This window comes from Mizuhopecten yessoensis, unplaced genomic scaffold (genome assembly GCF_002113885.1).
Source record: "Mizuhopecten yessoensis strain PY_sf001 unplaced genomic scaffold, ASM211388v2 scaffold10333, whole genome shotgun sequence".
Taxonomy (NCBI): Eukaryota; Metazoa; Mollusca; class Bivalvia; order Pectinida; family Pectinidae; genus Mizuhopecten; species Mizuhopecten yessoensis.
In genome coordinates, this window is record NW_018408494.1 from 174,711 (window position 1) to 202,698 (window position 27,988).

Genomic DNA, 27,988 nt, shown 5'->3' on the forward strand with positions numbered 1-27,988 from the left:
CTAGTACAAAAAACTATTCCCCCTCACAAGTGGTGGAAAATTGCACGAAATGTCCTTGATATAAATAACAAATTTACTTCTATTCCCCACTATCTCACAATAATTAATTTATTCAACATCCATTTGACAAAGCTAGATGCTTAAATAAATACTTTGTATCAATATCTACCACTTCTGAAAATACTGAACCTATACCTGAAACTACTAACGATTTTCCTTATTCCATTAATGATACTGTTATAACACAACAGGATGTTAAAGATCAGCTATTCCTTCTGAATGCTAATAAACCTGCTGGACCAGATGACATGATTCCCAGAATAATCAAACAATTACATCCATCTATCCTCTTTCCTCTAACTCTTCTATTTAACAAAATACTTAAAACTGGTATCATTCCCCTCAGCTGGAAGATGGCTAATATTAACGCTATTTATAAAGGTAAAGGATTAGTAAATGAGGTGTCTAATTACAGACCTATCTCTGTTACTTCATGTTTTAGTAAAATGTTAGCACAAATCATTTTTAAATATCTATATAATTACCTCAGTACATATAAAATCATTACAAAACAGTAGTCTGGCTTTACACCTAAAGATTCAACTGTAAATCAATTATTGTCTATTTAACATACCATTGTTAATTGCCTAGATCAAAATAAAGAAATCAGAATTATATTCTGTGACATAAGCAAGGCTTTTGATACAGTTTGGCACAATAAACTGCTTTACAAGTTGGAATCATATGGTGTTAAAGGTAATCTTTTAAATTGGTTTCGTAACTTTTTATCAGACAGTAAACAGAGAGTACTAACTGAAGGTTATGCATCAACATTTGACCCTGTTCAAACAGGTGTTCCACAAAGCTCGGTCCTCGGTCCGTTATTGTTTTTAATATATATTAATGATATTGTTGATTGTGTTTCCAGTAAAATTTGATTATTTGCAGATGACACCTCTCTCTATGGTATATGTGATAATAATCCCATTGAATTGGCACAAAGAAAATTGAATTAAATCCTTCTAAAACTGAATCTGTAATTTTCTCAAGGAAAACTAATAAGAATCATCCTATTGTTACTTTTTATGACGCACCAATTGTTGAAAGCAAAACACATACACATCTGGGCCTTACACTTAGTGATGATGCCAAATGGAATCAACACATATCTAATATATATCAAAAAGCTTTAAAAAAATAAATATGTTAAGGTTATTAAAAAATAAAGTTGATAGAAAATCCTTAACAACCTTATATACATCCTACATAAGACCAGTTATTGAATATGCAGATGTTTTGTGGGACAATTGTACACTAGCTCAAAAAAAATCTATTAGAATCAATACAATAAGAGGCTGCAATATTAATTACATGTTTACGTAGAGGGACATCACATGATAAATTATACAAGGAATTAGGATGGGAAACTTTGAGCTGCCGAAGAAATTAACATAAACTAATTTTAATGTATAGAATAATGAATAATGAAACCCTAGATTACCTAAGAGAAATTATTCAACCATATATGCATGGTGAAACTCTTGACAGATATCCCCTCCGAATAAACAGATTATTTGATCCCCCTTTATGTCGTACTGTGATTTTTTTTTTGAAAGTTTATTTCCGTCCATGCTAAATGAAATTAATAGACTTGCCCCAGATATTGCTAACATCCAATCTACCGCACAGTTAAAAAGGTTACTAACTACAAAGCAATAATGAAATCTGAAACAAGTGATGTTTTTAAATACTTTGGCAATCGTAATGTAAACATTATACTTTGCCAATTAAGAAATGATGCCTATAATCTAAATTATGATCGTTATAAAGATCACTTAATTGAATCTTTCGAAACTGCTTCACATTATTTTTCTGAATGTAATCAATATAATAATATTCGCCAGACTCTCCAACAGAGTTTGAATCATTACACTCATAATCATCTGTATAAAATGTCCTATTAAAATATTGGAATAGTTGTAATGATATACAAAATAGAGATATCTTATCTCATGTATCAAACTTTATATCGCAATCAAAAAGAATTTCATTAATATAATCTTTGACTTACCCTTACCATTTTTCGGAACATATACATTCTTACATTTTTTTTATTATGTTATATGCATATAAGGTTTATAACCCCCGGTGAACTACAATGATATAGCAGTACCAGATATACCTTATGTAATATAATATGGAATTAATTAGATACTACTACTTTATTCTACCTTTGATAATTACTAATTTACCTGTTATATTCCTACTGAATGAAATTGGATATGGGCAGCCTAGATTGGGGTTGTTGTTTTTTTCTTCTTTTAAGCTTACATCAAGATATGAAATAAAACTCCTTTTAATTTAATTAAATAATTATCATTTTATTTGCAGGAGTTGGTGTAGCCCTACTTACAAATTATATATCTATTTGCTGCAATTGGCTTTTGATCCTCAACAGTGTAAGGCTAGTATGTTATACATATGGACTGTATGGCTTGTATCTGTTGGGGGAGTAAATCCAATATCACCAAATATTTTTACTCAACAGTTTACCTTATATGAATACCAGTAACGCATTGTCTAATACTTGATGTTATTCACTGGAGATGATAGTCTGGTAAATATCTCAAATTATATATCCCTAGTGAAAGGGTTACTATGTCTCAAGAATATTGAACAAGTCTGTTTACATCAAGGAGTTACTTCCCCTTATACCAATTATCATATCAATGTATAAAGATAGGCTATGCCTGATGTCTGATCCTTTTGACTATTGCTTATATTGTCAATAAGATTTGTTGAAATTGAAATTACGAAATTATAGAACCTTGTGTGTGTACATTTTACAGGGTATCAAAGTGGTTATAACTATTTATAGAACATCAAACACTGAAACTAGTTTCTCATGGTGGCGGGGGGCTTTCATGTATTAAAGACATTTTCTAGTTTATTATATTTTCATTAACATTTTTTTCGCACAAAAACAACTCGGTAAAATATTTTGGTTTTAAAACTTTTTTATTTACTTGACTCGAGTCAGATAAAAATGATAACGTAAGTTTTGTTTTGTTTCGGCAATTTCTTTGACTGTAGACAATATATCTTATACACATGTAACATCAAAAATGTGGTATCGTTTCTGCGTAATCTGAGTTAATGTATAATATTTAATTTCTGAAGCATGACAAACATTTAACTGAGTACGTAACATCAAAAGTGTGTACACAAGTATCAAAGAATATCAAACTTTTTTTTAATTCTGGTGTAAAGTTATGTAATCTTAGCAAACATTATTACGTTAGTTATATGTCTTCCATCCTCGATGCCCCAGGGGTAACGCGCACTTACGCTCTCTGCACCTCTGGAATATGTCATAGCAAATAAAAGGCACGCTATTGGTCTCAGGTAAAAAAAATCTGACCAATCCCTAGGCTAATACCTGCCCTTTGAAGATTACAGAGGAGCGAAACCCGACTTCAAAGCCAGTCAATTTTACCGTTAAACGACCTTGATAATTTTCTTGATGTACATCAAAGAATCAAACTAGCCTTCTTGTCTCACCCACAAGGTCACGAACACTGAACCAGTAGTGCAAAGAGCGTAAGTGGGCGTAACCCCTGGAACACTGAGGATGTTGGTCGTCCCATGTCTTTGGTTTTAAGTACGCTTTAATATATCTTCCATACTATCATCAACACACGTCTCAAACGCAGTCCTCAGATATACTCTCACACCCTTACAATTTACTCTCTCAATGCATACATTGTAACAGTATCTTCATTTATTCATTTGCACTATTTACAACTACATATATAACTTAAACTAACATAGTTAGTATCAGAACATGGGATCATGAAAATATAACGTTATTGCTTTTGATATAAAATACCGTTTATGGGATCAACAATATAACCAAATATATAACTCATTTATTTTCTCCAGAACATATTGCTGAATCCGTTCATACCCCTCGTGTTTCCAGCGCCGCCACCGCCACCGCCACCGCCGCCGCCAGTACCACCGCCATTTTCTCCTCCGCCCATCAACCATTGCATAAACATCTGTTGAAATCGTCTTTGCGTTGCTCCTTCTCCTCCCCCTAATCCTCCTTCAAATCCTCCAGCGCCACCTCCATTTCCTGCATCCGCGCCCCATCCTCCTCCTGTTCCCCATTCCCCACCTCCTCCATTCTCTCTTCCTCCCCTAGCCTCACCACCTCCCCTGCCTCCTCTTCTTCCACCGGCTCTTCCAGCCCCACCCCTTCTTCCCTCCCCCCATCCGCCTTCTGTCCCCCCTCTAGCACCGCCTCTTGTCCCCCCTCTAGTAACGCCGCCTGTTCCCCCTCTAGCATCGCCGCCTGTTCCCGCCCTACCAGCGCCTCCTGATCCTGCTCGACCACCTGCACGACTACCCCCTTCTCTACCTCTACCTCCTGCCCTTTCTCCCCAGCCGCTATTTCTACTTCTACCCTCTCCCCATCGTTCGCCTTGACTAGGCGTCTGTGTAGTGGTTTCAGCGGTACTCAATCTGCTTCGCCCGTTCTGCCGCCTTCCTGCTCTACTCCGAGAGGAACCTGCCTCCGACCTAACCGGAATATCAGGTGACACGGTCGTGTATCCCTGTGTTACTCCCCTACCAAATCCTCCACCAAACACTCCCGCTCCTCCACCCCAGCCTCCGTACCCCGGGGTTGTAGAGATCGGGTAGCCCCATTGGTCTAGCCCGCCACCAGCTCCACCAAGCCCGCCCGGCATCATACCACCTTCGGCCGCTTCTGCAATATTAGATAGAAATCATAGTGTACTTCAACATTTTCATTTGTCAAGACACTTACATTGTATCAATGTTGTTTCAAAATAGCTGATGTTATCTTATTTCTCATAAGACGTTTGTTTATGACAACTTCTGTATTCATTGTAGTAAACAACATGGCCAAATTGTTCAAAGCCCAATTAATGACAACTAAACGTAATACTCCCATCTAGTACGTGACATAAATTATTGAAATCCAAAACTGAAACAACTTGTAAAATGAATTCACATATGATCATCCGAGGATAAGACGCACAAACAAATATTTGTACATATATATGTAGATACTATATTTAGCTGCATGACACAAACAATGATATATACACACATAGATATAACATATACATCAATATATTGATGTAAGTTTCGTATTTTTCCGTCTTTGCGTATTGCAGAGTTATCTTCTCTTGTGAGCAGGTATCGATTGCTACGTCACTGGTTTGTGTGAGAAAAGTATGTCGTTTTCTCAGAAATTGATGACGTAACTCTCACAAACCAATGACGTAACAATAAATACCTGCTCACAAGAGAAGATAACTCTGCATTACGCAAAGACGGAATAAACGATCTGCGATAAGTAGCCTATCTGTTATATTAGAAAGATGTTCATTTACGTAAAAGTGGGGTTAATTCGATACTGATAATGCAATATAACTGGCTACAGAAAAATATCAAACAGTAGAATATCGATAGGTAAATATTGGTTGTTACGTCATTGGTTTGTGTGAGAAAATTACGTCGTTTTCTCAAACATTGATGACGTTACTCTCACAAACCAATGACGTAACAACCAATACCTGCTCACAAGAGAAGATAACTCTGCAATACGAAAAGACGGAATAGCTATATAGATATGTAGATAATGTAATTGTACTACCTAAAACAATAAAATAACGTTAATTTATTGATTTCAGCCATCTACATTTAAGTAAAAGTAAGTACAAATATAGATATACATATTAAGGATAAAGTAATGTTATCGACATAAGACTGCAATGTTTTAAAACTAATTGCACCCCGAATCTATTCTGATGATGATGATAATGACGACGAAGACGATGATGATGGTGATGATGATTAAGGTGATGATACGTTCCCATTCAATACCTATATATTGATATGAGAACGTTAACCAGACATGACACAAGAATGACTGAAGAATAGAAGGCTGGATCCAAATTAACTGTAATTTGATTTGACATTTCGAAACATTCACATGAAGACAAATATGATATAGTCAAGGAGACAGACGATGCAAAGCAAACCAACAAACATGAACAATAAATCATAAATATGTATCTAGATACGTATAGATACATCAATACATGGTTTATGTAGAAATAAACTGATATTTCAGAACTGATGAATATATTAACTGCGTTTGCTTCCGTCCGTGAGTATGATATTAATGTATTGTTACATAACACGCCTTTTGTTACAGAATGGAAACTAAGGAAACCCTAAAGTTACAACAAGGTTTTCAATAAGATTCAAAACTTTGGAAACATGTAATATCAAACTTTTACTTTATGCACAAACAATGTACATATTGCACTTGTGGCTACGTTTCAAGGCCGACTGTTCCCTTTGTACCGGTATGACTGAGTGTCATCTGTATCATTTTCCTGTACAACGATGTGACACAATTGTAAACTTCATTTGTAGCTCGACTACGGGACGTTTCGCCAACCAAGGGACAGATAGTAAAGAACATGGCATTTCAACACCCACGACGTGGTCAAGAAGCCATCCATATCATCAGGGAGAAATTTAACAGCAGACAAGACACTCCAGAAGAGAACAGACCTTTCAGTAGATACGACTTACTTTTTTTCATTAACACGACACACTACGTGTTCAAAAACCAGGTGTTTCAACAGATTTACGACACTGCTATGGGGAGTCCCGTGTCATCCATAGATGTGGATCTGTTCATGGAACACCTAGAGCAGACCGCCATTAGATCGGGACCAATGGAATGCATATGGAAACTATATGTAGATGACATCCTAGAAATAGTACAAATGGAGCAGAGAAGGGCTTTACAGATTTTCTAAGGAACGTGAACAGGCAAATCTTATCAAACTTACCAACGAGGAGGAAAAGGACGGATACATACCATATTTGGATCGTCCGACAAAAATCGGCACCACTAAACCCTAAGTGTACATCAAACTGATACACATCGATTGCCTTTCAGTTCGCAACACCAAAAAAGGTTGGAGTCATATGTACACTCATCGACACCTCACAGAGCATGAAGATACACACAGGGAGGACCTGTACAGACGCACTCAACCGTGGTGGCTACCCCGACAACATCCTCACAGAGCATGAATATAAACACAGGGAGGACCTGTACAGACGCACTCAACCGCGGTGGCTACCCCGTCAACATCCTCACAGAGCATGAATATAAGCACAGGGAGGAACTGTACAGACGCCCTCAACCGCGGTGGCTACCCCGACAACATCCTAACAGAGCATGAATATAAACACAGGGAGGACCTGTACAGACGCACTCAACCGCGGTGGCTCCCCCGACAACATCCTCACAGAGCATGAATGTAAACACAGGGAGGAACTGTACAGACGCCCTCAACCGCGGTGGCTACCCCGACAACATCCTCACAGACCATGAATATAAGCACAAGGAGGAACTGTACAGACGCACTCAACCGCGGCGGCTACCCCGACAACATCCTCACAGAGCATGAATGTAAACACAGGGAGGAACTGTACAGACGCCCTCAACCGCGGTGGCTACCCCGACAACATCCTCACAGACCATGAATATAAGCACAAGGAGGAACTGTACAGACGCACTCAACCGCGGCGGCTACCCCGACAACATCCTCACAGAGCATGAATATAAGAACAAGGAGGAACTGTACAGACGCACTCAACCGCGGCGGCTACCCCGACAACATCCTCACAGAGCATGAATGTAAACACAGGGAGGAACTGTACAGACGCCCTCAACCGCGGTGGCTACCCCGACAACATCCTCACAGATCATGAATATAAGCACAAGGAGGAACTGTACAGACGCACTCAACCGCGGCGGCTACCCCGACAACATCCTCACAGAGCATGAATGTAAACACAGGGAGGAACTGTACAGACGCCCTCAACCGCGGTGGCTACCCCGACAACATCCCCACAGAGCATGAATATAAACACAGGGAGGAACTGTACAGACGCCCTCAACCGCGGTGGCTACCCCGACAACATCCCCACAGAGCATGAATATAAACACAGGGAGGAACTGTACAGAAGCACTCAACCGCGGTGGCTACCCCGACAAGATCCTCACAGAGCATGAATATAAGCACAAGGAGGAACTGTACAGACGCACTCAACCGCGGTGGTTACCCCGACAACATCCTCACAGAGCATGAATATAAACACAAGGAGGAACTGTACAGACGCACTCAACCGCGGTGGCTACCCCGACTGGTCAATCAACAAAGTGAAAAGAGCAATAAAAGAAAAGTCGGAAATTAATAAGCAGAGACAGACGAAAAAAGGGGAGAGCCTGCTTAATGCAAAGGCCGTGGCACTATGCTCTACGTGAAACGGGTGTCTGAGGCGTTTGCCTGGTTCATGAGGAAACGCTGTTTCAGCACCCCGATGAGACCATTGACAACGCTCAGACAATGAATAGTGCAACCCAAAGACAACACTTTAGCGTTCTAGAAAAAACAGGAGTTGTATACCAAATTCCGTGCAAAATTCGTCAGCAGTCATATATATGGGAAGCTGGGAGGAAATGTTACATGTCTTCAAGAACATCAAAAGGACGTAGAGAAAGTGAAAACACCAATTTTACCAGAAACACACGCAAAACATTCGCTACCCAGTACAATAAATCGGCATCCAAAAACGACACAAATCAAAGGAGCAATTAAAATCAGGAAAACACACATCATGAACAGGGACTAGGGGTGACTTTGTCATCTGTTTGACCCGCAACTGACCTAACGGGAGTAAGTAACCTAGTCGATACAGATCGAGTGACACATGAAATATACAATTTCTTTCATCGTTGTACACGTAAACAATACAAGTCGCTCAGTCAGTCATAGCTTGACAAAGGGACCAGTCGGTCATAGCTTGACAAAGGGACCAGTCAGTCTTGAAACGTTGCCACACTTTTAATACGTACATAGTTTGTGTAGAATGTTAAACTTTGATGTTATACTTAAAGGTTATTGCTATTTGTTCAGAGTTAATAGTACGGTTATTCGCACGCAAGGTTAGCAACATATAATAAATATACTGTATATAGATAATACAAAAATTAATGTTTAAACACAGACAGAAACAAGCAGCATTTATACGGTATGACAAATATAAATGATATAGCACAGAAATAAACCAAGCCATGTATGATATATCAGAGAAAGAGCCAAGCCTTACATTATAAATCAGAGAAAGAGCCAAGCCTTATATGATATAGCAGAGAAAGAGCCAAGCCTTATATGATATAACAGATAAAAAGTCATGCCTTATATGATATAGCAGAGTAAGGGCCAAGCAAGATTTAAATAAAATTATTGCAAACATATGTTCTATAGCCAAAGCCAAAATCAAGCAATATATATATACATAAGATTATGGCAAACATGTATAATTTAGCAGAGTAAAAACTAAGCAACGTTTATATTATATACATGTATATGGCGAACAGATATTATAGCGTAGACCAAAGATATGTATAGCACAAACCGAATAAAATCAACCGGCTCATAGAATGGCAAGCATATAGTTGAACATGTATAAATGTATATTCATGCACTGTTTTAGTTTCGAAGCGACAGCCTTATATGAAGTCTAGGGATATTTTTTCAATGCGTTTTCCCACATGTTACTAATTCTTTCTAGTTTTAATTCCAAAAGGTTACTGATATTCCATTCTGGTGTAATTTAGTCCATTAGTCCAGGCAAGTAGAAAATAAACAGACAGACTGTCGCGTCGAAAGAAAACATTGAATACATGGTTATAAATAATAAGCACTTTCTCCTAAGTACAAATTGTACCTCCATATTCTGGACCCTCTGTAAATAACAAATATGTAAAGAATTATTCATGTGTGTTTAAGCAGTGTTGTGAAAGTTCAGTTAATATGTTAACACATTTAAAGAGGTCCTCCATTAGCAATGATTGAAATTATATCAAATAAGTTCAGCAGCTCTCAAAAGTCCTATAGCCCCGTAAACGTAATATAAACATGTTTCTTTAACCAAATAAATCTTTCATTTAAAAGTGACCTTTTTGTCCTAAAACATGCAAACAATGCATTTTCACAAGAATGAAACAAGATTAATTAAAATGCGAAAGCAGAAAGGGCATGTATTTAAGGTTTACTTCTATCATTCCATCTATAAATGCAATAGAAATAAAACATAAAATGCATTAATTTGCCAATACACAAGGATAAAATCCAATCTCGAAATCGAACGGAAACGATAAAAACAGAGAATAAGCAGCGTCATCATGGGTCGCCTCAAACATAAACCTGGCGTTCCAGAAGGGTATGCATTTTTTGCTACTCATTTGATATACGTCATAATATCTCCCGTCAACCCAGAAAACTATACTCTATAGAACGCAAAAAGTTAATCTGTCTGCAACAGAACTAATAATGTTAGGATCCCAAGTATATTCCTATTCCGTCTTTGCGTATTGCAGAGTTATCTTCTCTTGGGAGCAGGGATTGATTGTTACGTCACTTGTTTGTGAGAGAAACGTCATCAAATTTTGAGAAAACGACGTAATTTTCACGCACAAACCAATGACGTATCAAATCAATACCTGCTCCCAAGAGAAGATAACTCTGCAATACGCAAAGACGGAATAGACAGTATGTATCTTTGTAATGACCTTTCTTTATCATGCTTATGAAAGGTTTACCCATTATATTGTTGGCTATACTAAATGTTTTAATCGATCTATTTGTCAAATATGTTGCGCTGTGAAATGTAAGCATTCAAACATTCCATATAGTTACTGTTTGTCAAATTAAATTTAAAAAAATTGGACAACAGTGAAACTTAGAAAACACTATGAAGCTGTATTCGTTTCTTAGGTATTTGGTTGGACTTCCCATTTTTTCTAATACCGTACCGTTTTTCTGTTTCGTGGCTATAAACTAGTTACGTAACATTTTAGAACGGCTATTTTGTATTACGGTTCACGAAAAGAGCAGTTACGTTAGGAAGAGTTAATTTATGACGATCCTACATCACGTCTGGTGACAGGGTGTGACAGAGGTGAGGTGTAAAGTGTGCAATGTTACACTAACAGGGTTACATCATTCAACCTCGAAACGCTTACTGTGACGTTAACTCAAAGTTAGAAAAATCTTTTTTATTTGAACATAAATATGAGTATTTTGGTATATATGTATTATATAATCATTTTGAATCAGAGGGAATACATACTTGGTTTCTAATTTCAATAATCACGAACTTTAATAATCATCGACTTAAGCTTTATTTTAAAAATCTGGAATTTAAGGCAGTAACTAAACCACACTTTTCAGTGTAATAAACATTTTGAACTAATTAGTCATTTTAGTAATTAACAATAGGACAACTACTACTGATTTTAAGATTACCGATTGTCAACCATCTCTTTGCTTATTTACCATAAGAGTGTGCACGAGATTTGCTATAGAAATTATTAGATCGCGACAGGTTGGATATTTATTTGTTCCCTTTAACCAAATATTTTGGTTAAAGGTAAATTTGTAGATTTTAAATTCATTCATTTTCGATAACAATTACGTTCAAAGGAAATATAAGCTTCCTGCTTCGCGCACATTGTAAAAGCTTTACATTTGTGCAGGAGATGCTAATATAAAAGCAGAGTGAAACAAATGTTTGATGTGCAAAGAAAGAAAAAGCAATCTTTTATCTGATTTTGTGAATATTGTAAAAGTTCATATTGTAGACAAAGTGTGTGAATACCTCCATTATTGATATCTGATGTTGGTGAAGTATATTTGGATTTAAACCGCAGATATTAGATTATTTTTACAATTTCAATTATAACACTAATGTTTTAATAAAAATGTGTTTCTAGACTTAGTTTACGTTACTATCAATTTGAAATATATGATTTATATGTGAAGGAATTGCACTTTCTCTTTTCCTTTATATTATTATTCTGAATTGATTGCATATACTTTACCAATGTTCATAGTGTTAAGTTTAAGGAAAGTAGTGAACAAGCATGCGTAAAGCAGACTTCAAGTCCTGCACGAGGGTGGTCTCGCAAGATATGCCCGGAAGTCTTACGAGACGAAATAGGCATTTCGGGAGGTGTGAGTATGACGGCTATCATGTCCGGTGTGGGACGGACAAATAATTTATAGTGACGGTTTTCCTGATTTATTGTCATTGACTTGTCACTGAGGCTATATTTGTAGGACATGTAACCTGGGTCATACCGTCTTCTAACTGAATGTAAAACAAATGTATGACAAATACGTATCAATTGAGTCTCGTGCTTATATAACACAACACATAAAATGACTGGACAATGGTATACAAGTTGTTTTAATGGTGCAAAATCAAAAACAAATATTTAAAAATAGATTGATTTTAAAGGAATTCATTTGTTCATGGTAGCATTATTATCGAAAATTCGATAACACATTAAAGTTTGTTTAAAACTTATCATTTACTCAATCCACATGTACATTAAATCGAAGTTACATTGAATAACTGGTCACTTTGTTGTAATTTTGATGACATGGAGTACTGTAAATGATAGAGAGGCCTTTTAAATATCTTTTTATTCGATACCTTATATCCTGTGCACTCAATTAATTGTTTCCGTTTGACGCTGAGCCTATTCTGCGTAACGTGTCGGTACAAGAACTATATATCAGCATTTTCCTATATAGTTATTACATAGATATCCGACTTTATTGTTCACGGTGAGAATAATTTCTCTACGATATGAAGTACCCCTTTAGCAGCTTATTCATTGGCAAAGTAGATCTTTTTAGTCTCTGTCTGTTTATAATTTGACTTACACTTCAAAGATACGCATGACATCAAATGTATGAATGTCAAACTTTTTGATAAATGATAGAAATGTCACACAAGGTGTCCCCTGCAGAATTGGGGATTTGCTTTCGTGGCCTCTGTTTGGGACACAAAAGCTACCAAAATAAATCCGCTGCACCCATTGCAATACTTGGAATCTTTATCTTTCTTTCTACTTCTAACTGCCTTTTATTTCCTAGCGGCTTTCTTGACAACACCTGACTATTGGCTTGAATTTTGAGCGTTCGCCCAGGTGTGGAAGACAATGGGTTCAGTCCCCAGGCCGGGACATACCAAAGTCCTTATAAAAGGTAGCTGTCATTCCCTGCTTACCGTTCAGCATTAAGGGGAATGGCTACAACAAGTTCACCCGTTGTCCGTATAATGTGACCGGGCAGAATGCTGTGTTGGGTGCCTTCGGCATGATATTTCAGTGAGATAAAACTATAAAGTCGGCATCAGATCCGCGCTATAACAAGGAGGCAAGCACATCAACATACCATGTCTCTTGCATACACACACGCAAGCACGCCTACACTACACACATTGAGGCACGTCCTTAAATGACCTTAGCTGTTAATAGGACGTAAAACAAAATTAAACAAAACAAAACCAAAGTATACGTACCACTGACTGCAGGGTCAGCCTGGAGGAACGCTGATTTAATGTTTGTCCAAACTGTACTTCTGTTGGTTACAATGGTGGCTCTGTAAACAGGAACAGAGTAAAATCAATGGGAACACATTCTATCCGCCATGTATCTGTGCAATGTATAAATGTTTTAGAAATGAAAAAGTTGGGAAATTTGTGATCGTTGCAAACTTTAACTCTCAAATGTCCCGTCTTTCTCTCCACATTGAGAATGATATATAAGAAGTTTTTTGAGAGTATTAACGTAGTTATTACTTCATGTCAATAAGTATTAATGTAGTTATTACTGCATGTCAATTAGTATTAATGTAGTTATTACTTCATGTCAATTAGTATAAATGTAGTTATTACTTTATGTCAATTAGTATTAATGTAGTTATTACTTTATGTCAATTAGTATTAATGTAGTTATTACTTTATGTCAATTGATATTGATGTAGTTATTACTTTATGTCAATTGATATTGATGTAGTTATTACTTTATGTCAATTAGTTTTAATGTAGTTATTATTTTATTTCAATTAGTATTAATGTAGTTATTACTTTATGTCAATTAGTATTAATGTGGTTATTACTTTATGTCAATTAGTTTTAATGTAGTTATTATTTTATTTAAATTAATATTAATGTAGTTATTCCTTTATGTCAATTAGTATTAATGTGGTTATTACTTTATGTCAATTAGTATTAATGTGGTTATTACTTTATGTCAATTAGTTTTAATGTAGTTATTATTTTATTTCAATTAATATTAACGTAGTTATTCCTTTATGTCAATTAGTATTAATGTAGTTATTCCTTTATGTCAATTAGTATTAATGTATTTATTCCTTTATGTCAATTAGTATTAATGTATTTATTCCTTTATGTCAATTAGTATTAATGTGGTTATTACTTTATGTCAATTGATATGGATGTAGTTATTACTTTATGTCAAATAGTATTAATGTAGTTATTCCTTTATGTCAATTAGTATTAATGTGGTTATTACTTTATGTCAATTGATATTAATGTAGTTATTACTTTATTTCAATTGATATTGATGTAGTTATTACTTTATGTCAATTAGTATTAATGTAGTTATTATTTTATTTCAATTAATATTAATGTAGTTATTCCTTTATGTCAATTAGTATTAATGTAGTTATTACTTTATGTCAATTAGTATTAATGTAGTTATTACTTCATGTCAATTAGTATTAATGTAGTTATTACTTTATGTCAATAAGGATTGAAAGGTTTCCACTGCCTTATGTTTCGGGAATGTTATTTTCAGCATTTTGCTTTAAACAAAATCCCAGCCGGTCTTATAATTAAAAAGAATATTCTATGTTCAATGTTTAATCAATATGTGTATTTGCTTCATTTCAATTACGGTACATATTAAAGTCTCTTTGTACTCTAAGCTTTATTACCGGTACATTGGGTGGGAACACATTAATGCTTCCAAACATTTCTTTTAGATTAGTACTATACAACAATGTGACGCTTAATATCAAACGATCATTCAAATCATCAAAAAAGGGGATTTTTATACTCAAATTTCACATCTTTAACAAATACATATATGTTATCGCGTAATAATTACCTCATATGAAATAATAGTATTCGCTACCTATTCCGAGGATTATATGTAAAGTGGAAAATCTATCTGTGGTTTGTGTTTTAGTAATATGCAATTTATTATATTATATACATGATTTATGTCAGAGCTATAGAGAGAGAGATATGCTACCTTACACATACTAACCATTATCTGTGTTTGGTTTTACGTTAAATACTATCTTGCACATTATACCTTTGATCTGTGTTTGAGTTAATGTTGAATGCTATCCAAAGCATTGTACAATGTTTAGCTTACCCTTTAGAAATCATTTCCTAATCATTACCGCATAAATAAGAATAAAGCATGTTAGTGATGCATGCATTAGTAGGTAATGTTGTGCCATTCATTCATTCAATAAGTACCAGTTGCCATTGGTAAACGATAGTTTCTTTTGCTGATGAGATTACATTTTTGAAGACTACAGGTTCAGATATATATTTATTTTAATTTATCAAACATTACTGTTGTGAATTATGGAAAAGGAATGCATGTGGCATCAAGATAACAGTTTTACTTTAAAGTGTTTCCACAACGAGGGTTTGTGATTTGCTTAAGCAAATATCCATGACGTTGTCATTTCGTATATACTTACATGAACTGCATGTGATCTGCTGACGTGATGGCGGGGGCGTACCAGTCGACTGATATTTGTGCCTTCCATTTACTGTCCGTGTGTGTAGCGCCGTCACCAGGGAATGAACAAAACATTGTCTTTACATCAGTTGCTCCGTTAGCGAAAAATTTCCCCGTCGGCATATCCATAAGTGAATCCTCGGCAGCCATTAACATAAATCCCTTAAAAGGAGCGCCGCCATGAATTGTTACTGCAACAGGAAAAACATTTCTCAATTTTACACAGTTAAACGAGGCGGAGCAAGAACATAACATTTACTCTTTCAGTAAAAACACCTTACACATATTGTGTTTAGTGTCTGACTGTACAATTAGCATCATTATAGTAACTGCAACATTATTGTAACTGCTGTGACGATAACTTGTTAGCTAAATTAACAAGGATGCTCTTGGTTGTAACCGGTGTTCGAAATTGATAAGCAATATAACGAGAATCGATTTTAAATTACTAATCGTAAAATAGAAAACTTGTTTTCATTTTTCTTTTTACGGACATGTAATTGTGTTTATGTTGTCCCGATTAGGAACAGGGTTTGCACAACGAATATCTGCGACAGTAAATTTCTTAATTTATCTCAACAAATACTCATATAGGTGTCTAAGCTATATCAAAATTAAAACGTGTTTTCTACTGCAGAATTTTTCTAAATAAGAGAATCGAAACAGATTTGTAGGTCAGTATGATGTTAAGTAAATCAAAGAAAACAATCAACTCTTGCCAGAAGTGGACAAATAATTTCATCGGAAGGTTGTTATTTCACAAGATAGGATACCAATGTTTAAGTGATATGGAAGTGTGTGGAAAATAATCATTTGGTATTTGGGGAATATGACTCTGATCAGTTCTTCTAACGTCAGATAAATCAGGTCCTAGAACAGTCAATCTGAAGTCCGATGAATCCAGTCTCAGAAAAGCTAGGGGAGAGAAACCTTGTCCAAGTTCAGTATTGGGTACGTGATAATGCAGTATCGGTATCAGAGGCGTATATAATTTTTGATATTGATGTTTTTCCATAAATTGGTTGAAATTTGATCTATTTTGTTTATGTCCACACTACATATCGGTCAAAATCATAGTTGTGGATGAGAAATGTGATTGGCATAGATCGATGAAAGTAAGTGTTGTTTTTGCTCCCATCGTTACAATGCACGTCACGCTATAAAGAGGCGTTATCGGTAAACAAGTTTGGTTTGTTTGTGGTTTAACGACCTTTAAGGTTAAGGTCGTAGGAAAACGGCCAGTAAATAATCAAATACACCCTGTATTAATCTCTTACTATTCTCTTCCTACTATGACTACAAAAATGACAAAACAAAAAATTGTTATACGTTAAAGTATTACTTCTAGCCGATTCCTTTACACCATTTGTGTACTTATTGAACTACAAATATGACAAAACAGGAAATAAATATGCGTTAAAGTATCACTTCGGCAGAGTCTAGCCGATTCTATTACGTCATTTGTCATTTTTACCAAATTGTTTTAATAAGTATCTTAACCAAACCTCAAGAATTGGGGTTCGGAAAGAATCGGGAGGAGGGGGGGGGGGGGGGGGGGGGGGGGATTGTAGAAGAAAGCGTTTTTGTTTTCTTTATCCGCCTTTTTAACACTTCCTTTTTCATAAGTACAACACTTCCTTTTTCATAAGTACAGCGTTTTTAGCACAAAAGTCACACTTTTATTTAGACATGCATTCGACTTTCAGATATTTCAAAAAGTAAGCATTTACATACATTTGTTTTTATTCTGGTTTTATATCTAGGAAAATCGGATGTACCAATGAACATAGTAATTACATATGAATAAAAAGGTTAAAAAAGGATGAAGATGTTTTTAACTTTTACTATTGAAAAATGTATTCATTTGAGCATTTGTAATTTGCTCCGTTTCTTTTTCCATATATTTCATTGACGTATTTAATGCAAGTACATTCAGGTAATCTTTTTAAGACATCGCAATTTCTAGACGTCCGCATTATGTGTACTTTGTTTATGACGTCATTATTTTTGACGTCTTAAGTCATGTGTACTCCATTTATGACGTCACAAATAAATCCAAATCGCCTGCAGAACCCCAAGATTGGTGAAAGCGCTAGCCGATTGTACTAGTATTCCTGTTTTGTTTTTTATTCATAATATATATAATATATACAACGTAACAAAAATGCTATATTTATACAAGAACAAACAGAATTGTTATGATATTCTTATTGCTATTGTGACAAATTTCACAGAGTTACAACATTCAAATCTATGAAAATTAATATATATGACGCTTCTTTTTCACATAGGAAGTATGCAATGGAAAATCAAGCCTAATACAATTTGGGTGTACGACTGCATGTAACATACACAACTGTTCTAACAGAAACACCTAGTATAAAAAATATGTAATATTTATGTAAAACGAAACACAATTGTGACGACATCCTAAAAGCAAAATAGTGACAGGTTGTTTCATTGAGTTGACAATCAAAACTTAAATTTAATACATGTGACATTTCCTTTACAAGGGAATGATTTAAAACGTGAATTTATGACAAGTGAAAAAAAAAATATCTGAAATTTTATCTTGTTTAAGGTTTATCAAGTGAAGTAGAAAAACTAGAAATAAGAACTAAACCAAATAACCTCGAGATAAAATATATAACTAAAATATCCAAATAGTCTGCTTAATATTTCCATTAAAAAAATACAAATGATATTAATAATTCATATATCAGAATTTGTTTTAGCAGTTGACAATTGTCTTTTACAAATATTATGATATATATGATAAATAAATTATTATATGATAAAACAGGATTGATTTCTGTTTTTGCGATCAATCTCCTTATAACAAAAGTATAAACGTTATCAGCAGTGACGTGCATAGAAAAAAGGGATTTTCTAGTACAGCTTCTTGGAATTCCAACACAGCCTAACCTGACTTACTTAATAATAACACACTAAGCACATGTTGGCACAACATACATTACAAAAGAAAACATTAATCTTAATCCTTTAATAGCATACAATTTCATTCTGGCTTAATTACGACGTACTTCTGGAAGAAAGGAAATGTTTGATACTATTTCAAAAGATGGATTCCTATCTAGCTACCTGGCTTTATTTCTCTAGAGTCTAAATTTTAAAGGTTCCTATTGATGTAAGTAAGGCCTGGTAGGTATGTTTCGAGCGATGTATTTCAGCAGTACTGTTAAGTATAGTGAAACAAGATTTGTGCAAGAAGTCCAATGAAGTTTCTTTTCTAATGATATATATCATCACCTTGTTATGTATGTTCATAATTGTGTATGTAAATAGTTCTAGTTCTGTCAAGTGTGTTGTGTAATTATTTACGTAAAGTTTGATTTCTAGGGATATATGTTAAAAAATACATTATCCTGTGATTAATATAAGAAGTCAAATTTGCTTCCTGAATGTATGTGAGAAGTCGTGTTAAGTTTGTGTTTTCTTCTTATGATTTATGTAGGAACTCCTATCTTTTTAGTCCATCTCATAATTAGAAAGCTGATCAAATTCCAAACAACAAAGAATTTGCTGTGAATATGATTTTGAATCTTATCAATATCAATCAAATTGGAACATTTTGTTCTAACATGGTCCCTGATACGCTTACAATTAATGATTGTAAGAGTGTATAATTATTAGTTATCGTACGTAACAGTTAATTATTAATGATACCATAGTAATAGGTTATCGTTTATAGCAAAACGATCACTCAAGGAATCCATTCGACATATGCTTGATTAATATTGGTTTGAATTCGTTTGTAGGAGAGTTTGGAGGATGTGTCAATGAGAAAACAATATAAAATATGTCAGTATATTACAGTGAGTTTGTGTATGGAGGGGGGGGGGGGGGGCTAAAATCCTCCTAAATAGCACTTTGATCCCTGATAGATATTTGATATTGTGAAATGTATTGTTTGCTTTAACTTTTTGATATTGCTAAATTAATCCTCTCCAACCACTTCTCTATCATGACTGGATCAACCGTGATTGGTATGATTATTTTAAGAGAATGATACGAATGTATGGTTTCGCCTACGTGTGTCTCTTTGAGTCATGATGTTTTCCCTTTTGTTTCGGTGTTCCTTTCATTTGTATGGTCTTGTCGTTTCGAGTTCCGATTGACTTCCTGTGTTTTTATAATAATGTATGTGCAAGTTTCTTCGAGTCACTTGTTATTAAAACGATATTCTTACCCACACAGTTTTGGCTGACATTTTGCAAGCTTGGTCACTGGTGACGTCACCAGTGACAACGCTTGCAGAATGTCAGCGAAAACTGTCTGGGTAAGAACATCGTATTTAAACATATACCTTACATTCCTGCTAATGACCGATTTCAGTTTTGGTGTTTTATTTATATTTAAAAAACTATGTTATAAAGAGAAAATAAGTTTGAATTTATCTTATGTCATTGAAACTGAACTACAGTTACTGAAAATATAGCATAGTGTCTTGCGGGAATTAATTTTTCTATTTTACTTACAAAGCAGTTATATGCGTTTATAAAATAAAATGTATCATATTACATAGACAATTGTCATACATCATTTGAATTATGATTCCCAATTTAACATATAACATAACGTTAAATGTGTTTTTTCTTCTTTACGTCATTGTAATTGTAACATTGAAAAACGACAGCAATAACACCTAGGCACGTCATCTCATCCAAATGATGTCACGACAAGCATCAACACATAGGCACATTAAAAGATGTCACGACAAGCATCAACACATAGGCACGTCAATTCCTCTAAAAGATGTCACGACAAGCAACAACACATAGACACATCATCTCCTCTAAACGATGTCACGACTAGTAAAAACACATAGGCACGTCATCTCATCTAAAAGATGTCACGACTAGCAACAACACATAGGCACGTCATCTCCTCCAAAAGATGTCACGTCAAGCATCAACACATAGGCACGTCATCTCCTCTAAAATATGTCACGACAAGCAACAACACATAGACACATCATCTCCTCTAAACGATGTCACGACTAGCAATAACACATAGGCACGTCATCTCATCTAAAAGATGCCACGACTAGCAACAACACAAAGGCACATCATCTCCTCTAAAAGATGTCACGACAAGCATCAACACATAGGCACGTCATCTCCTCTAAAAGATGTCACGACAAGCAACAACACATAGACACATCATCTCCTCTAAACGATGTCACGACAAGCAACAACACATAGGCACGTCATCTCATCTAAAAGTATCACGACTAGCAACAACACGAAGGCAAATCATCTCATCTAAAAGATGTCAAGACTAGCAACAACACATAGGCACGTCATCTCCTCTAAAAGATGTTACGACTAGCTTCAACACAAAGGCACGTCATCTCATCTAAAAGATGTCACGACTAGCAACAATACATAGGCACGTCATCTCCTCTAAAAGATGTTACGACTAGCATCAACAAAAAGGCACGTCATCTCATCTAAAAGATGTCACGACAAGCAACAACACATAGGCACGTCATCTCCTCTAAAAGATGTCACGACAAGCATCAACACATAGGCACGTCATCTCCTCTAAAAGATATGTCACGACAAACAACAACAGTAAGCAAGGAAACACTTTATAACAAAGGAAAGACATCATGTACATCCACATGAAAACGGGATCAACTTTGGTGCATGTCATGCACTACATCCGGGACACGTCATCTTATCTCTCATTATATCCAAGAAATTATTTAGGTCATCAACAATAAACAGTTACTAAGTCTTAAATCATTACAGAAAGTAGCCATGTTTATGTCACTAACGGTCTGGGGCAAAGTTAACAAGTCTTTCATCAACGAAGAAGCTTAGTTCTGATACATTGTAGTTATTAATATGTTCCTTTTCATCCTCTGTAAAATCCTCTCATTAATATAAAGCTTTATATATATGAGGCTTCCGTATTTCATATTTCTAGCACTTATTAATGTCTCAATGTGGTGTACTTGTTAATGGCCTATCAGAGTTTGGCTTTAACCTTGTAGCTGGCATGTATTATCGCGTAGTGTACATTCGAAATTAGTTTACAACAGGTCATCTCTTGCACCCAATATTGTAAATTTTAAAAGAAGTTCCTATTGATGTAAGTAAGGCCTGGTAGGTATGTTTCGAGCGATGTATTTCAGCAGTACTGTTAAGTATAGTGCAACAAGATTTGTGCAAGAAGTCCAATGAAGTTTCTTTTCTAATGATATATAACATCACTTTGTTATGTATGTTCATAATTGTGTATGTAAATAGTTCTAGTTCTGTCAAGTGTGTTGTGTAATTATTTACGTAAAGTTTGATTTCTAGGGATATATGTTAAAAAATATATTTTCCTGTGATTAATATAAGATGTCGATTTGGCTTCCTGAATGTATGTGAGAAGTTGTGTTAAGTTTGTGTTTTCTTCTTATGATTTATGTAGGAACTCCTATCTTTATTATCCATCTCATAATTAGAAAGTTGATCAAATTCCAAACAATAAAGAAATTGCTGTGAATATCATCTCCTCTTAACGATGTTACGACTAGCAACAACACATAGGCACATCATCTCCTCTAAAAGATGTCACGACAAGCAACAACAGTAATTGTAGTTTTGCAGTGTTATAAATAACTTGATATGCACCGAATATAGATAAAGACACATGTTTTGGAACGTTATAGTCATAATTGTTTTATTATTTTACACTTTAAAACCACTGATAAGCCCGAAACAGACAAAATGCACATGCTGCTTAAAATTTTGCATAGACATAAATGAAAATTTATCTCGTGTTTCCTTACTTTGCATTTCTAATCTTATCCTGGAGCGGACTGTTAAATAAGATTATACCTTTTAGGAGAAGATATCATTCTGAGGGGTACTCAATTTGTCTAGAGCAGAATAAAAGTAAACAATATAACAAAACGTATATAATGGAAATATATGTGCTGGCAATAATATTGTGAGAATCATTGATAAATGTAACGTCCCTGAATTATGATTTACTGCATTGTCTGAACAAGTGTACGTAACTCCGTACACAGCAACATGAACTGTGTCTGTTTCTTGGACCGTGTAGTGGATACATATATGATGAATGGTCTTTGTCTGATGACATTTTGTGTCGGTCCTTTGCCAAGGTAGACAGTTCATGTCCTTATTAGGGAGCTAACAATTCATATAGCACAGTGTTTGTCATTCCATAGGTCAAGTGTCGCTCTAGACATGGTTACTATTATACAACAATCCGTTAACAAGTCCTGACTTTGTTGTCAGAAAACAATTGAACAATATATATTATATAAAAATCTGTTGTAAATCAATTGTTATAAATCTAGTTCGTTCCACAACATTATCACAAAATATATATTTAACTTAGAAAATGAATCATTAGAACTTGGGAAAAAACGAAAATGTATTTTAAAAAATCTACTATCACCGCACAGAAAATATCTGAAATACGAAATGTGTTCTTTAACTTTTCTTTACATGTGGAGGTTTCTGAGCATTCTTCAGAAAATAGAAATTTTGTTGTGGTGTCTATACAATATCACATTGAGTGACAATATAAAAACTAATTTGAAATTACTTTAACGATAGAATGTTTAAGAGCATTGTAACGTTGTCCGTAAAAATAGACCACGCTATGTCCCTTATTACATGAATGTCAGTTTGAGGAATGACACCTTGATGATCTGATCCACGGTAACTGGTCGGGTCAGCGTAAGGACATACGATTATAACAGGTAATTCATGATCACTGCTGACACATTCCACCTGACATTTATCAATAAGCTACCGTTATACTATGTCCCTGTCACATACAATCACAACGTATTCTTTGAACTGGCATGATTACATATTATTTACACATGTCTTTGCGTGTTATACAATCTGTTGTACACTTGTAAAATCAGTATTTTCTAGATACATGTTTTTAGATAGATTTCAGTGATAACTGTGATACATTGCAGGGAAGGCCCTTCTGGATATAGGAATTAAGGAAGCACTTGTCTCAAATTTCATTTCCGTTTCTCGATGCAGAAACCCAAACAAAGTCATTTCTTACTTAAATATTCCTTTATGATAGAAATGAAACGCAAATTTAAAAAGCGAATATATTGATGGCTAAAATGAAGAGAATTATTCAATAAGAAAAACATCACACACAAAAATTGCATAATGATACCTAAGAAAAATAATTCCAGAATGATATAAAAACACATAAAAAAAACTATGTGTATGGACAAGAACACTAAGCGAGATTGATACATATTAAGTAATAGCAGATGAAAATCGCTATTTATATTAACTAAAACCATTGGGGTTAAGATATTATATTGGTAAAGTGAAAATTGAGAAATAAATATTACAAAATATAGTTCTATTTCTATTTCTAATATTATTTTTCCTATTTATATCACACTATCAAAGGCTATCGACCACTTCCGGTACTTCTGTTTCTATATAGTAAGATTGAGAGGAAGTAATACCAGAATATCCCAGAAGTAACAAGCACAAGTTCACTAAATGAAAACAAGTATGTGTTTAGACAATTGTTAACGTTAAGACAAGAAAGATAAGGCATGATAAATGCATCTATTTCGTAATGACAGAGTGTGTGACCTCGAAATGGCAGGTCACAAATCGTGCTCATTGCTGTCAGCACCAAATGCAGTCTATATAAAGTAACGCTAGAACACGCCCGCCATTGTTAATAGACGGGGGCCACATGTCTGTATGACCCATAATTAATAAATGACATATTTGCAAAGATGTTACACTGCACTTTCTATTATCCCACAGCAGATGATCATAATTGCTTTTCGTAGTTTGGTTAGTAGATAGTAGACCCACATTGTTTCCTCTGGGCACAGTTTACATGAAACACTTGTTTTAGTATAAATTATTTATTGAATATAAAGTTGTAACGATTTAAGTGCTTTATAGGGGCATTTCCCTGTACCCTGTATCTCTGAATATGTTTTGCAGCCCTAAAGATATTGATTCGAAATACAATCTTTATTACAACTTTTGAGTCCGAAATCGACAAAATCACCATATGGTGCAGTAAAAATGTTAACTTTGGTTTTCTGCATTAGCATGCTGAACTTTGGCATCCTTGTGCGTATTTCTATGTGCATATGTTTATTCTAACTACGTCTACATACGGATTGTTGCCTCATCATCTGTCTATTATATAGACACACATATATTATTTAATAATATTATTATAAAGTGTTGATTAATAATATTTTAATACAACTGGAAAATGATTTCAACACAAAAAGAAGCGTAACATTTAAAACCCCGATATATATATATATAACATATGATCTGTCAATGACGTCACAAAGACAGAGACTCTAATAGAAATCTTCCTCCTTTTTTTACAACAGGTAATTAATTAAATGAAAATTTTCCGTGTTTGTTAATGTTCTCGTCTGATGTTAATGGATTAAACTATCAACGTAATTATTATATATATGATTAATATATGAATATTTATGTTAGCGTCGTGTAGTGAGAGGTTACGTGGGTTTCTTATACAGTATCTCATATCAGTTTTTGAAGATGTGACTCAGTGCTCAAGGTAAAAATAGTATGAGTCGCTAACGTTAGTTCTCTTAGATGGAACATAAGCCACGAATTTCAGCTTTTTGGATATGGTTTAAAGATAACGATTTATTATTTCAAGCTAAATATGGATTTAGACATGTATTTATCATATAGCTATTTTTCTTATGAAAATTTAAAAAGAAATATATATTTATAAATACTTTTTACACGTCTTTGTAATCCTGACAACAAATCTTCTCCCCGCATCCAATACGAATAACAGGAAAGAGATATTATACTTTCTGCAGAGAAAAAAGGGTATCCTTCTTTTCTAAGCCTATAGGTAAGTGTGCATGATATTGAGTCTGTAGATTTGTATGCTTAAAATTATGTATATGTACCTTGTATTGTGTCTATGTTTGTGCCTTACATCTAAGGATTATGTTGAATGTACACATGACTAAAACGCTTTCTGTTTAGAAAAATACATTGTTTGCCAAGATCGCAATATTGCAAAAAAACACTCTGTTATTAATGATTAAGCAAATTGTTTCACCTTTTGACGTTAGAAGAAAAATCTGAATCCCCAAGCTTTAAAATTGCATACAAAAAAAATACTTAGTCTTATATTTAATATATAATAACAGCACAAGTACTAGAATTCCACATAGCACTGGACACATGGTATGTCATTCAACATAGTTGCACGTCTATGTTTTATAATAAAATACAATTTGTTAAAGATGTAAAAAAAAAAAAGGATGCTAATCATCATATATCGATATATATTTAGTAGTTAGTGAATATGTCCCTTTTCTTGGCATACATGTAATTGTGCATAGTATTGAGTATGTAGATTTGTATGCTAAAAATTACGTATATATATATATGTGAAATTGTGAGTTTTTTTTGTGTAGATTTGTATGCTAAAAATGTATATGAATAAAGATAAATATTCAAGAGTGAACACACGTCTTGTGAAAAGAACTAACAAAAAGGAGTTGATGCCAGAGTCCAGTAGAAGGATGCAATCTGGGGCACAAATAAAATATAGAAAGTATGTGAACCTGTTTCAAAACAGAAAGTGGAAGTCACAATGCAATTTGACAATAAGAGAAAAGAAGTTATGGAAACAAGAGTGAAGAAAGTTGAGGTGGCAATATTCGTATGGTCCAGTGACGGTGAGAATAAACATCTAACACGTAGCGGTGTTGCGGTGGTAACTTTTTACTTTTGTTTTGTCATGTGACACATACTGGTGAGTTATAACGAACACTTCTACAATAAATGTCTCTACATCAGTACAAGTGCATGTAACATGATATGACACATGTGAACAAGCCATGTCCATTAACTAGTATGGCTTCTCGTACATGTATAGCTTTCTGAGAAACAATTCTTCACGCATGGCCTTTCCGCTCATGCATGTCAAGGTTTCTGATAACAATTCGTTATGCTTGACCTGCCTTTTCATGCAATTTTTGTCACTTAACCTGTTATGTTTGATAAATTGTATTTAGGATAAATTGGAACCTCACATGATCAAGCCTGGTGGTGAATAGAGTAAAATATTCTATACAATGTGCTCCAATATAGAGTAATTTTAAAATAGCTTCGGTCAGATTTATTCGTTTGAGAGCATAATATCATGTATTTTTACAATAATTATGGTCAGATTATTGTAACGAAAATAAAAGTGCTACAATATAAGTATTTTTAGAGTGATTTCGGTCAAACTAATGTGTATAGGTGCTCAAATTCAATTACTGTTACATTTGTTCATGTTATTGTATAGAAAATAATAATGTTCTAAAATATGTACTTTTACGGTAAATACGAGTTCACTCATGTGTAGAAAAATATATCCGACCTTAGAAATAAACAATACATGTCAAAATATAACCTAAATTGTAACTCAGCCAGGCATGCAGCTACACAGAAACGATTGTTTCTGCTCATATCTTCTGATTTGAAAAGGCCAATAGATGTCAATTCCGTTTATTGGCGATTAAATCAACCATTTGCACTGAAAGGGAATAATAAAGTTAGCCCATTTAAACGTGAAGCAGTTAAACAAACATGTTTCAAATCAATATGGAACATTTTTAAAAGAACAACTTTTCTTCAAAGTACAAATGAAATTAAACTAAAATGTGCAGCTTTCTTTTAAATATTTTAATATCATAACGATATAATATAAATGACTGTACTTACCAGTTATGGGAACATCTGGATTCCACATGTTCCGACTTAGAGTAATATTATATGGAGGCTTAATGTTAGCGGGCTGGGCCCTAATGGCTCGTCCTGAGAACGGATGGGTATGTCTCGGTATCATTCTGTAACAGGCTCTCTCTGGTGCACCGTCTGGGTAGGCGAATACTCCACACACCAAACCCCACAGTAACACCACAGTAAAAACAAGTTTTCCTTTAAGTTTTAACATTTTAACTATTTACAAAAGGTTAGCACTGATGTAAGATGTTATCCGCTACGCTCGTCAGCATGGACGTACGGCTGAGTAGAACTGGAGGTGTGTGCACACTGCTAGTCCGCTGTCTACTGGCGGTCCTCGTGGGTAAGCTAGCCTCAAAGTGGACAGTCTTGAAATACTTACGGCGAGGAAAGGTAAGCAAGATGACAGCACATGAATACTACA

The 27,988-nt window shown here is 34.7% G+C and overlaps 1 protein-coding gene across 1 annotated transcript; it reads right to left on the reverse strand.

Moving 5' to 3' along the window:
* Window positions 1-3,929: 3,929 nt before the first annotated feature.
* LOC110460224 (glycine-rich cell wall structural protein-like) lies at window positions 3,930-27,896 on the reverse strand. The gene is made up of 5 exons (XM_021513026.1): window positions 27,544-27,896; window positions 15,723-15,954; window positions 13,501-13,580; window positions 9,856-9,873; window positions 3,930-4,774 (listed from the first exon to the last, which is right to left on the reverse strand). Exons 1-5 carry the CDS (start codon window positions 27,773-27,775, stop codon window positions 3,930-3,932), a joined length of 1,407 nt encoding a protein of 468 aa, XP_021368701.1. The 5' UTR covers window positions 27,776-27,896.
* Window positions 27,897-27,988: the final 92 nt, after the last annotated feature.